Consider the following 14450-nt stretch of genomic DNA (forward strand, 5'->3'; position numbering starts at 1 on the left):
CAATTCAAACAAATGATTTGGGCACCCAGATTGCCCAACATGAATCCCATTGAATATTTATGGGACATAATCGAGAGGTCACTTTATGCACAAAATCCTGCAGCAATGACATTTTTGCAATTATGGACAGCAGTAGAGGCAGCATGGCCCAGTATTTCAGAAGGGGACTTCCAATGACTCGTAGAGTCTCTGCCACATTGAGTTGTTACACTACACCAGGCAAAAGGAGGTCCAACATGATATTAGGAGGTATCCCATGACTTTTGTCACCTTAGTGTATGTAAATGTAGATAAACAGTCAAGAGTGTGAGATGTAATACTCTTATGAGTGAGTGGTTGACACCTATATTGTGGCATGGAATGCAACCCATTCAACTGTTTGCGTTAACATAGACTTTGTTAATTGGTGAAAGTGTTGGTGAGACACTCTGATTCATGACGTCTCAACCACTGACCATAACTCTGAGAGATTTATTGGAGCTAATCCACATGTGAGTAGAGGGCCACAGTGCTCAACAGGATCAAAGTGGTGTGATTTGGGAACTGTTCATGTACTCTTAAGTCTTTGGGGTGTTCCTAAAACCATTCTTACACAATTTCACTTTAATGGGATGTTGCATTGTCTTGTTGAAGGTAGAGCTAGCATGTAAGGTGCTGTAAGCGAATAAACTGATACACATGACAGAACAGTTCATTCCTGTATCATTTACTGGTTAGAGAGGGTTGCAAACATATCAGTGTTTCAGTTTCATACTATGTAAGTATCTGCCACTTGTCTGAACTTTGCAGTGTTGATAAGTGGGATGTGGTACTTAAATTGATTTTTGATGTGATCATTTTCTACCATGGGCATGTGCTAATGGGTTACATGATTGATATCAACCTGCAAAATCTTCCACCGTCCTTTCATTGTTCACTTGTTTTCCTGTGACTGTGCTAATCTCTGTGTTCTGTGGGATCATGCTGTGAGCAGAGGTGCGGTGTGAGATGATAGCTTCTGTATGCCGTAGTGAGTGTGGATAACCAGCATTGGATATCAAGTAGCTTGTTGCACTGTAGACCAACCACCTTCTGTTACAATCAGCAGTAGTTGACAGTGACCCCTGTTGTGGACATACTGTTATCCACAGCAGTTTACTGTGGTGGCAGTTTCCCCGCGTATTAAGATATTCAGGAAATACACACTCGTCATTGAACCACGTGAAAAGGCCAGTGTATGCAGAACCTCACAGATGGAATGTCCCATGTATTGGGCATCTGCTATATCTATAAGATCAAATACACTGATGTCGTGTGTGTTTCCCATGTTGTGCTCATTTGTCTCAGTGACAACCTGTTCAAAAGCTGAGGATATTCCAGTCACGTGACATGCCAAACCATCCCATTTGCCATGGTGACAGGAGTGCTTCCTCTCCAACATGGCTGCTGTCTATAATTGAGTTTGTCATAGTGATATTGAGTGTTTCAGGTAACTAAAATGTTTGTACCGTCAGAATGTAAGTGATCTTGTAATTGCTGTTATCAGCGATTGTTCTATTTTTTGTGTTGTTTTATACAGATCTGTTGTTTTAATATAAAGATCATGACTCATGCTGATCATGCAGGGCAGTGATCCGGGCTCAGATCTACGAGGTGTCGGGATGCTGGGGATGCTACAATTGCTCTATCTCAGTAGCAATCCCAAATTGTCATCACTGGCACGCCACATTTATAGAGTGTCTACAGATACAACTCATAGCTTTCCTCTTGCTGTACTGAGTTTCAACCTGACACGGGTAGCCTTGCAAGCTTTACGGCATGGACAGCTTAACAGGTTTGGAAAAATATCTACTGCAATTATTTGAAAATATACATTGTCACTGTTGCTCATGCATATAGTATATTCGTATCACTCTGTCCGTTAGATAAAGCTGTTACCTGAGTAAATTTTTTTATTGTTATGGCAGTGGTACCTTCCTAAATCTGAATGTCTTTGTACAATTAGTGCAGAAGTGGTGTTCGTGGGCTGTGCATGCTTTCTTATAGTGCAAGTAACACAGTAATTTCGCACCCTAACATTGCTTCTGCACCCTAACACTGCTTCTAGATCAATTGTTGCATTACATTAGTTCCAAATATGCATATTATCTTTTAAAAATTATTTTATGTTTAATATTGCCTTATTATTTTGCATGATGCTTCTAGCATAAATGTAAAAAAGAAAAGTGAATTTGAGCTACTGAGTTTAAACAATAAGTCCTCTCTGCAGACCAATAAAAGTCACCAGTGATCTCTCCATGAAAGAAGTATGGCTTCGTCTTTTCCTGATTTAGAGATATGAAAACGTCCTCTGTGACTATATCTGGCTTCTCTTTCAGTTTTGAATGTTTCTGCCTCATTGAAGCTAATGGAAGCTTTAGGACTGGTGTGTGTATCTTGCAGTATGCCAACAAAGTTGATTTTTTGCGTTGCTTATGAAGAGCTTTTAGTACCAATTTGATTCAAAAGCTTTCTCAGAATCTGTGAAACTTGGACAGACACAGTGGTGATTCATACTCATTGTTGCAGCCTGCAGTTCCATTCAGGACTTGCATATGATCCATTATAACCACTTCTAAAATAGCCAGCTTGTTTATTTGCTTAGGTCCATATTACACACTCAGATATTTTTCACCAATCTCTTATAGAAGATGTGATAAAAGCACCCCAGTACTCTGTCATATATTTTATAAAATGCCTTTGACAAAGTTATTGTATTGTGTAATATGGCATAAGTTATTAGAGACATATGTATGTACAAGGTGTCTTGTGCAGAGAGAGAGAGAGAGAGAGAGAGAGAGAGAGAGAGAGAGAGAGAGAGAGAGAGGCAGTATTTTGCAGCAGGGCATCACCTGTTTCTTTTCTGTAAACCCCACCACTATTGCTCCCTCTCCTGGCATCGTGCCAGCTGGTGATGATGGGGTGTGCCCCATGTGGAGGTGGAATTAAACATTCGCATTTTCTCTGATCTGGCCTTTTTGAATTAAGGACACCAAAACCACGGTCTAACATAAGTCACAATACTCCATTGTATTGGTACCCACAGTGATAGCAGCACCTGAAGTGACCAGCAAGAGATACTTCTGAATACCATATTGGATTAGTGTGAATATTAACATTTATTCTGATTTGTAACATAGTTTTCACAATAGGGAGTGTGTGTAGTGCCATAAAAATTGACAATAACTAAAAAATGACACCACATTTGTCATTATTTAGTTTCCTAAGGACCTTGGGAGGTATGAAACTGTACATTACAGGACAGTTCATTTGCAATTCTCTTGTAATGTGAAGATATTTAGTAAATAATGTTGTTTACCTTTAATAATAGAAAATGCTAGGAAACACCAGAAGACCTGTCATTTTACAGAAAGATGTACAGCGGAGTTTTGTTCGCTATGCTTTCAGCCAAATCAGTGAATGTGGAACATAGGAAAACTACGTTATTTAATATACCAAATAAGCCACCACACCTGTAGCTTAAGGGAAAACCATACAGACATGATAATAAATCATCAAAAGCAATAAGACTATTTCCCGACACATAAGAAACCAGTTCCAGAATTTTTGCTATATCAGAGCCACAAACAGCAAGAATCTTAAAAACATTTGCTTTTTACACCAAATTAATTAAATTTACAAAAATATTCATGTATTAGGAAGTTGAGTGAAGAATGGGTGAATCATTAATCTCCCTAAAAAATTTGAAGTGTTAAGGAAAGTGCCTATGTTAGCAACAACAGATAACAACAGAAATATATGCTTCTCATGCATGAAATGTGTGTATATATTCTCTTGCTTTCAGTGGAATAAGCTATAGATACTCATGTATTTGAAAGTATTTCTTCATGAATAAGTTGCAGCTTATGCCTCTGAAGCAGTGTGATAAGACTGTTTTTACGTGTATTTTGCGATGATTCATTCCTCTTGGTAACTCAGTAATGAATGGAATGCAAACATATAACAACTATTTCATTAATTAAGAAGAAAATAATGAAACACAATGCTTGTGGCACATATGACTGTCTGCTTTCTCACTGATTGGAGCACTAGTGTCGCTCGAGCAGTCAAACTATAACATGGATTTCTAGCAAGCAACTGATTTCATTGCCTACAATCAGATGTTCAAGTGAAATTAAATGGTCTCCCTGTTTTTTAGAACTGTAATTCTATGTTAAACAATGGAAAAACCAGGATGGAATGTAACATTATTATGAGAAGAAAAGTTGCTATTCACCATATAGCAGAGAGGTAGGCACAACAAAAATACTGTCACAATTATAGCTTTCAGCCATTATGGCCTTTGTCAACAATAGACACAATAAGGCCTTATTGACTGAAAGCTATAATTGTGAGAGTCTTTTTGTTGTGCCTATCTGCGACTCAGTCTCTCCACTATATGGTGAGTAGCAACTTACCTTCTGATAATATTGTAATTCTATGTTGGTAGCAGACAGAGCAGGAGCTCAGACTGGAAGGAAATAGTCTGTATCCGTCCCAGTATTTGCCTTAAGAAATTTAGGGAAGCCATGGAAAACCTAAATCTGGGCAGCCGCACAAAGATTTGAAATGCTGTTACCCTGAGTCAGTCTTTTGTCTTACCAGTGCTCTACCATGCTTTGTCTGCTCAGTTGCCTCTGATATTATTTTGTAGTGTGCTGTGTCGTCTCCTGTTACATTTCCTCCTCTTCTTTGAATAATGTTTGTGATCTGTCAGATTTTCTTGGTGCTATTGATTAATGGTGTGCTTCCAGATGTTCTGCCAAGTTGTTGTTTCTCTTTTATGCACAATATTTTGATGACTGACCCAGCTGCTTTCGTTAGGTACTGCAAGTTTTGCTGTTACATGTACTCATTGCCTGGAATCCAACCAGACTATTTATAGCCGAGTTTGATTCTCCATGGCCCCAATGCTCTCTGACGCTTTTTGATTTTCCATAGCCTCCACTGGTATTCCACAATATCCAAATTTTCCCAGCCCAGCTCTGGTGGATATAATGGCTGGTGAGTGATTCTTGGGTTCTTTTCCTTTTCCTCTTTTTTTCTGTGTCAGTCTCAACGTCTTTCTCATGCATTCTTGATTTGGATTGCAGTGCTCATTCAGTTTGATGACCTTGAGTACCTATTCCTTACAACACAATTTGTAGGTGGTGTAATTCTTCTGTGAGACACTCCTCATCTGGAAGTGTTCAACGTCTATGGACAATACTCTTTAACACCGAATTTCATTGTGACAGATGGTGATGGCTCGAGGTGTGAAGACAGAGCCCAGTGTGTGTATGCTTCCTATATGACCCAGGGGTCTGTCTGTTCTTAAGTAACACATTGAAGAAAGGTAGCTGGCTCTCTTTCTCAATATTCAAGTTCAATTGTGGCTTTTATTTTATGATAGAGTTTAATTGTTCCAGGAACTCAAGCTTGCTCCAGATGACCACACGTGTGTTGTCCTACCAATAGAAACATGATGGTTACAACTTGGTGGTTCCAGTGCATTTGCTTCAGGTTTGCCAAGACTCACTTATCTTCCTTATGTTGGTCCAATATCCAATAGACTCCTACAGAAACTCACAATTCAGAGTACATCACTTCCTTCAACTAAGATAAGTCTTCTTTGTAATGTTAAAGGTGATCTAAGTCTCCAAAAGTTGACTGTGTATCACATTCTGTACAAATGTGGTATGTCTTCTATCACAACAGTCCAAGTGAATAATTTTTGTTGATTCTACATACCCAGCATTATTTTCCTGCTCAGCATTTCTTTATCAGTATTTCTCCAATGATTCAGCTGCTGCTGTAATATGATGTTGTTGTTGTTGTCGTTGTTGTTGTGGTCTTCAGTCCTGAGACTGGTTTGATGCAGCTCTCCATGCTACTCTATCCTGTGCAAGCTTCTTCATCTCCCAGTACCTACTGCAGCCTACATCCTTCTGAATCTGCTTAGTGTATTCATCTCTTGGTCTCCTCCTATGATTTTTAACCTCCACGCTGCCCTCCAATACTAAATTGGTGATCCCTTGATGCCTCAACACATGTCCTACCAACCGATCCCTTCTTCTAGTCAAGTTGTGCCACAAACTTCTCTTCTCCCCAATCCTATTCAATACTTCCTCATTAGTTATGTGATCTACCCATCTAATCTTCAGCATTTTCTGTAGCACCACATTTCAAAAGCTTCTATTCTCTTCTTGTCCAAACTATTTATCGTCCATGTTTCACTTCCATACATGTCTACACTCCATACAAATTCTTTCAGAAACGACTTCCTGACAATACCTAGTAATACAACATACTTCATATGTTTTGGATAAATCCGGGTCAAAACTCATACAATCGTCAGGATAAAAAGAAACTGTTCCAACAAACACTTCATATGAAGGAAACACAAGATAATCAAAGTTATGTAAAACACTGTTCTTGAGATCTCATGGCTACAATTGTGCACACAGAAAAACATCGCTTCTTTTTGTTGACTAAAACAAATTATTTTGAAATATTGATTGTTGTAATAAACAAATCGAACATTCTACAATGTTCATGCAAAACAACAATACTGGTACTCAACTATTCTGTGGGTTATAGCTTACCAAAGACTACCAGGTACTTTCAAGGTCACAAACTGCTCTGCACTGCTACATTAATCTGTTGATATGTTTATAACGCTGCACAACAAATGGCAGCACTTGTGCATGGTGAAAAGAATGTTGTTGTTGTGGTCTTCAGTCCTGAGACTGGTTTGATGCAGCTCTCCATGCTACTCTATCCTGTGCAAGCTTTTTCATCTCCCAGTACCTACTGCAACCTACATCCTTCTGAATCTGCTTAGTGTATTCATCTCTTGGTCTCCCTCTACGATTTTTACCCTCCACGCTGCCCTCCAATACTAAATTGGTGATCCCTTGATGCCTCAGAACATGTCCTACCAACCGATCCCTTCTTCTGGTCAAGTTGTGCCACAAACTTCTCTTCTCCCCAATCCTATTCAATACTTCCTCATTAGTTATGTGATCTACCCATCTAATCTTCAGCATTCTTCTGTAGCACCACATTTCGAAAGCTTCTATTCTCTTCTTGTCCAAACTATTTATCGTCCATGTTTCACTTCCATACGTGGCTACACTCCATACGAATACTTTCAGAAATGACTTCCTGACACTTAAATCAATACTGGATGTTAACAAATTTCTCTTCTTCAGAAACGCTTTCCTTGCCATTGCCAGCCTACATTTTATATCCTCTCTACTTCGACCATCATCAGTTATTTTGCTCCCCAAATAGCAAAACTCCTTTACTACTTTAAGTGCCTCATTTCCTAATCTAATTCCCTCAGCATCACCCGACTTAATTAGACTACATTCCATTATCCTTGTTTTGCTTTTGTTGATGTTCATCTTATATCCTCCTTTCAAGACACTGTCCATTCCATTCAACTGCTCTTCCAAGTCCTTTGCTGTCTCTGACAGAATTACAATGTCATCGGCGAACCTCAAAGTTTTTATTTCTTCTCTATGAATTTTAATACCTACTCCGAATTTTTCTTTTGTTTCCTTTACTGCTTGCTCAATATACAGATTGAACAACATCGGGGAGAGGCTACAACCCTGTCTTACTCCCTTCCCAACCACTGCTTCCCTTTCATGTCCCTCGACTCTTATAACTGCCATCTGGTTTCTGTACAAATTGTAAATAGCCTTTCGCTCCCTGTATTTTACCCCTGCCACCTTTAAAATGTGAAAGAGAGTATTCCAGTCAACATTGTCAAAAGCTTTCTCTAAGTCTACAAATGCTAGAAACGTAGGTTTTCCTTTCCTTAATCTTTCTTCTAAGATAAGTCGTAAGGTCAGTATTGCCTCACGTGTTCCAGTGTTTCTACGGAATCCAAACTGATCTTCCCCGAGGTTGGCTTCTACTAGTTTTTCCATTCGTCTGTAAAGAATTCGTGTTAGTATTTTGCAGCTGTGACTTATTAAGCTGATAGTTCGGTAATTTTCACATCTGTCAACACCTGCTTTCTTTGGGATTGGAATTATAATATTCTTCTTGAAGTCTAAGGGTATTTTGCCTGTTTCATACATCTTGCTCACCAGATGGTAGAGTTTTGTCAAGACTGGCTCTCCCACGGCCGTCAGTAGTTCCAATGGAATATTGTCTACTCCGGGGGCCTTGTTTCGACTCAGGTCTTTCAGTGCTCTGTCAAACTCTTGTCCTCAAGTACATTGCCCTTGTATAGACCCTCTATATACTCCTTCCACCTTTCTGCTTTCCCTTCTTTGCTTGGAACTGGGTTTCCATCTGAGCTCTTGATATTCATACGAGTTGTTCTCTTATCTTCAAAGGTCTCTTTAATTTTCCTGTAGGTGGTATCTATCTTACCCCTAGTGAGATAGGCCTCTACATCCTTACATTTGTCCTCTAGCCATCCCTGCTTAGCCATTTTGCACTTCCTGTCGATCTCATTTTTGAGACGTTTGTATTCCTTTTTGCCTGTTTCACTTACTGCATTTTTATATTTTCTCCTTTCATCAATTAAATTCAATATTTCTTCTGTTACCCAAGGATTTCTACTAGCCCTTGTCTTTTTACCTACTTGATCCTCTGCTGCCTTCACTACTTCATCCCTCAAAGCTACCCTTTCTTCTTCTACTGTATTTATTTCCCCCATTCCTGTCAATTGCTCCCTTATGCTCTCCCTGAATCTCTGTACAACCTCTGGTTCTTTTAGTTTATCCAGGTCCCATCTCCTTAAATTCCCACCTTTTTGCAGTTTCTTCAGTTTTAATCTACAGGTCATAACCAATAGATTGTGGTCAGAGTCCACATTTGCCCCTGGAAATGTCTTACAATTGAAAACCTGGTCCCTAAATCTCTGTCTTACCATTATGTAATCTATCTGAAACCTTTTAGTATCTCCAGGGTTCTTCCATGTATACAACCTTCTTTCATGATTCTTAAACCAAGTGTTAGTTATGATTATGTTGTGCTCTGTGCAAAATTCGACCAGGCGGCTTCCTCTTTCATTTCTGTCCCCCAATCCATATTCACCTACTATGTTTCCTTCTCTCCCTTTTCCTACACTCGAATTCCAGTCACCCATGACTATTAAATTTTCGTCTCCCTTCACAATCTGAATAATTTCTTTTATTTCATCATACATTTCTTCAATTTCTTCGTCATCTGCAGAGCTAGTTGGCATATAAACTTGTACTACTGTAGTAGGCGTGGGCTTCGTATCTATCTTGGCCACAATAATGCGTTCACTATGCTGTTTGTAGTAGCTTACCCGCATTCCTATTTTCCTATTCATTATTAAACCTACTCCTGCATTACCCCTATTTGATTTTGTGTTTATAACCCTGTAGTCTCCTGACCAGAAGTCTTGTTCCTCCTGCCACCGAACTTCACTAATTCCCACTATATCTAACTTCAACCTATCCATTTCCCTTTTTAAATTTTCTAACCTACCTGCCCGATTAAGGGATCTGACATTCCACGCTCCGATCCGTTGAACGCCAGTTTTCTTTGTCCTGATAACGACATCCTCTTGAGTAGTCCCCGCCCGGAGATCCGAATGGGGGACTATTTTACCTCCGGAATATTTTACCCAAGAGGACGCCATCATCATGTAATCATACAGTAAAGCTGCATGCCCTCGGGAAAAATTACGGCTGTAGTTTCCCCTTGCTTTCAGCCGTTCGCAGTACCAGCACAGCAAGGCCGTTTTGGTTATTGTTACAAGGCCAGATCAGTCAATCATCCAGACTGTTGCCCTTGCAACTACTGAAAAGGCTGCTGCCCCTCTTCAGGAACCACACATCAGTAGTACTTATAATTCATAACAAATTATTTTTCTACGTGTGAGTCAAAATGTATGCGTAAATAGGTGTGGAGTGTTAAGAAATGTGGGTCTGTCAACAGAAGCAGCAATCACTTACAGAAACACACTAAATGGTTATCCACTTAAAATAGCACAGAAGTAGCTGAAACACACATGGGAAAAATGAACAGAAATAATTAGGTCTAAGAGCAGCATATTCATAAAATTACAGAGAAACTGAAACAATGGCCAGTACAGATAGGTCTCTCTCAAACTGATGGATAGTGAAATACCAGTACTCATGACAGACAGGATTCTTGTTCAAATCCATTCACAGCCATATTTGATTTTAACCATGTTACCTCTTTTTCCTTGCCGCAAAAATATACAACCCAAAGCTACCCACTTCAATATTCAAATATGTATTCTACACTGCTTGCAATCTGCAATAATGATTCAGCATTTGTATTGGTATTGAATATGGATGGAAACTTTAGTAAAGTCAGATAATTTCTAGATGTTTCCCATGTAGATGCGGTATGGGAAACAGTAGTTTATAAACACCCACAAATTTCAGAATTTGTCACTGACAATACTGTTTACTGTGTACTGATTCCATTCTGCCACCAGAAATGATGTTCTTACCCCATAACATGTATCAACACCTGCATCCCTTGACCCACATTAAAGTTGCATAATGTTCAAAGGGAACAATGCTGCAGATAAACATATATTCTAAGATTCTTTCTTTACTACCATTTCTTCGACTCAAAACAGGAGAAAATGTGGCAGGAGAACACAACTAGCAGCTGATGTTGATACTGATATGATGTCATGTTTTTACCAGAATGAAGCCCAAATCTGAAAGCAGAATCATCAGTGAAGTAAAACAAATATTACTGGAAGCATGTTTATTATGAACAACAGACAGCCAGAACAAAACTACATCCTGGATAGAGAGTGCTGCTATTCATACGTACAGTGAATATTTCAGAATATACAAACATTACGAACATAAGAAATGTTGAGAAACCTCCAGAAATGACAAATATTAAATAACAAATAATTGCTGGTGGCTCGGTTTGAACTGGCAATCCAAACATGATGGCAAGTGGCACTAATAGCTATGCCATACTGCGTGCAACACAAAGAATGAACATTCACAAATGTGTACATCAGCTCCAAATTGAGGAAAAATATTTCTATTGCAGTTAAGGCATCGTGAAAATTAATGTACACAATTGTAACCACAGGGTCTGAAAGGGTTAAGGTACGCGCGTGCGCGAGAACGCAAGTTGCACACAGGCCTGCAGTCTCAGAGAGCTGAAACCACACTGTGAGCAGCAGCTCCAGCGCATGATGGGAGTGGCGACTGTGTGGGGGTAAGGAGGAGGAAGGGGCAGGGAGGGGGATGGATAGTATGGTCGGAGTGGCAGACAGTGAAGTGTTGCAGTTTAGATGGAGGGCATGAGAGAAGTTGAGGAGGGGGGGAGGGGGTAGAGGTGCGGAGGGTCAAAACAACGGTGGTGGAGCCTTCCAAATACGCCTTTTCATGGAGAACGTCATCCACTGTCCATTCGCTGGTCACTAGATCAGCCTTAATCAGGTTTAGTACAGGTGTATGGACCTCAAACTGGATGTTGTCAAGAGGATAAGATCCAGTTTCTTGAAGATTTGGGAAAAGTCATTAGTAAAGAGAGAGAGATGATTGTAGGAGACCTAAATGCACAGATCGAGACAGATAGAACAGGATATGAGAATGTAATGGGACCCCATGGATATTGTAGAAGAAATATAGAAGGTGAGCATCTCCTTGACTTCTGTATGAGGAATGGCTTGGTGGTGAAAAACAGTTGGTTTGTGAAGAGACAGAGCCGTAAGATAACACGATACGGTTGGGATGGATTACAAAAGACTGTAATTGATCATGTCATTACAGATGAAGAGAGTAGTAGAATGGTAACTGATGTCAGAGTAATCCCTAGCGAGAGCCTTGACAGTGATCACAATCTGGTAGTAGCGGACGTGAGAAACTTCCATGTGCTCATAGTACAGAACAAGAAAATGCCAAAAATCAAATTATGGGAACTCCAGAAAACAGGGAAGAGAGCTGAATATCAGAACCAGATAAAATCCCTGTTACCAAGAAATGTAAGGAAAAATGGAGAGGCAGAATGGACCAGACTACGGTACACATTGGTAAAGGAAGCCACCGAAGTTTGTGGAAAGAAGAGATGAGACAAATATCAGAAACCTCAAACAAATGTACCGAATCAAGAAAATGGAAGTTAAAAGAACAGTTGCAGAAGAAATGACCAATACATTGAAGATATTCTCTCAGAAATTGGAGAAGGGCAATAGAGCTAATAAGAAACTGTTGTACAGGGTTGTCAGAGGTAAAAGGAAACCAATGAATACCATAAAAGCACTTGAAGATGAAAATGGAAATATGGTTAGGATAGAAAGTGACGTGAGAAAAGTCCTGAAAAACCATTTTGACCACCTACTAAATAGATCAGTTGAGGCAAATACAGAACTAGAAATCCACACTTACAATGAGGACACTTCCGTCACCTGGACAGAAAGAGAGGCAGCCTCAAAATCTATGTCTAAAGGTAAATCTTCAGATGCAGATGAAGTGAACGCAGACATGATAAAGGCAGAAGGTATCCAAGGCATACAGTGGCTGCACTGAGTACTCAGTGCCATATGGGGAGATAACAAAATACCTGCAGATTGGAGCAAAGGTGTAATAATTCCCCTGTTTAAGAAAGGTAGCAGGCAGAAACCCACTAACTATAGAGGAATAACCATATTGTCTCATGGGCTGAAAATACTTGAAGATCATAGAAAAGAGACTGAGAACTATCATAGAACCTCAGCTGGAGAAGGAACGATATGGCTTCAGAAGTAACAGGTAAACAACAGATCTAATTTTTAGCACCCGCATGTTGATGGAAAAGTATTGGGAGAAAGGCAAGAACGTGGTCATTGTATTCCTGGATATAGGAAAAGCCTATGATAGTGTTATAAAAGATAAGATCTGGGAGTGTCTGAGGAAAAAGAATATGCCTGAAGGACAAATGAGAAAAATTCAGATGTTGTACAAAGACTGTACTAGATGTGTACAAATTGGGGAAGGACGTTCATCATTTTTGACACCAAGAGTGGAGTTCAGCAAAGAAGTGCACTGTCCCCACCACTATTCATCACTGTAATGGATACTAGAATGAAGAATGTCGAGGAGAAGTCAGGTGAACTGAATGTGTTTGCCTTTGCTGAGGACATCATGATATGGGGTGAAACTGAAGAGAGTACAGACCAGATTCGATGAATGGAAATCTCAGTTCCAGAAATATAACCTCAAAGACCAAGACAGTGGTGATGGTAATCAACAGAGATAGACAACCACCAAGTGTAAAACTAAGAGAACACCAACTAGAGTGTGTGGACAAGAGTGCAAAAAGGATTTGAACTCTACCAACAATTAAGATCACTTTTGTGGGATGACTTGATTCCAATACTGGCCAAACTGATGATGTTTAATAGCTATTTCATATCAATATTGACCTGTGGTATTGATACATGTACCCTTACAAAAAGAGAATCATCAAGGCTGCAAGCATAAGAAATGAAATTTCTTAGATCCACCATCCAGAAGACCAAGATGGACAAGTTAAGGACTGAGGGGGTGAGGAAGGAAGCCGCAATAAAGACATCCCTATTACATCGAATTTGTGCATCTAGACTTCGATGGTACGGGTTTGTGATGAGAATGGAGCCAACTAGAACAGCCAAAATAAATTTGGAAAGACAGGTCGATGGGAAAAGACCTCAAGGAAGACCATGTTCATAAATCATATGTGAAAACATCAGTGACAGTGAAAGTTTGAGTCAGACTTGTAGGTGTGCTCAGATAGCTTAATAGTTAAGGTGACTACTTACAAAACATGGACGATCCTAGTCCTGTGTTACCCGTAATGAATGCAAAATGAAAAAATAGCCATGCTCTAGAAAAAATATACAATATGCACATTGAAGTGGAGCTGAATGACGCTATTGGCCAGCGCGTCATGTGGTACACTGCCTGTTAATACTTTGAATTTCCCACTCGCTCACTTTATTCACTGTATTCCACTTGGTACAAGTGCAGGAGAAGATGGGAAGTTGCTTTGAACCTTAAATTTCGAAAAATATTAATTGTGTTTTGGAAGTCCAGCATTTAAAATTGAAGATTCTCATAAAAATAACAGGCAGTCAGTAGATCAGAGACAAGAATGCAAATTCAAAAGCAATAGAGGAGTCCAGGCAGATACCATTCACAGAAGAGAATGAGGAAGAAACAGAGGAAAAAACATTAAGAAAATACTTTTGAAAGCCTTGAAAGTGAAACTGAAATTATCTGATGACTTGCCAGGACTGACTACATGTTTTTTCAACGGAATTTTTGGCACATATACAATTTATGTGTGAAGTCCCACAAAAAAACTCTAAGAGCCTATATAAAGTATCTCCTATTTAAAATACTACTCTCCCACATAAAGATGTGCTGCTCTCTGTCGGTAGGGTGTTTTCATGAAGTCTTGAGAGGCTTGAGCGGTATTCTTGACTTCCAGCTCAC

General features: G+C 39.5%; 1 protein-coding gene across 1 annotated transcript in view; it reads left to right on the forward strand.

The window, feature by feature from the left end:
- LOC124789941 (ELMO domain-containing protein 3-like) overlaps nucleotides 1-14450 on the forward strand; it is a 129943-nt gene that overhangs the window by 97458 nt on the left and 18035 nt on the right. Inside the window, exon 5 of the mRNA XM_047257470.1 lies at nucleotides 1605-1813. Within this exon, the coding sequence (XP_047113426.1) occupies nucleotides 1605-1813 (209 nt within the window). The remainder of the gene's footprint in view (nucleotides 1-1604; nucleotides 1814-14450) is intronic.

Source organism: Schistocerca piceifrons, chromosome 3, assembly GCF_021461385.2.
Source record: "Schistocerca piceifrons isolate TAMUIC-IGC-003096 chromosome 3, iqSchPice1.1, whole genome shotgun sequence".
NCBI lineage: Eukaryota > Metazoa > Arthropoda > Insecta > Orthoptera > Acrididae > Schistocerca > Schistocerca piceifrons.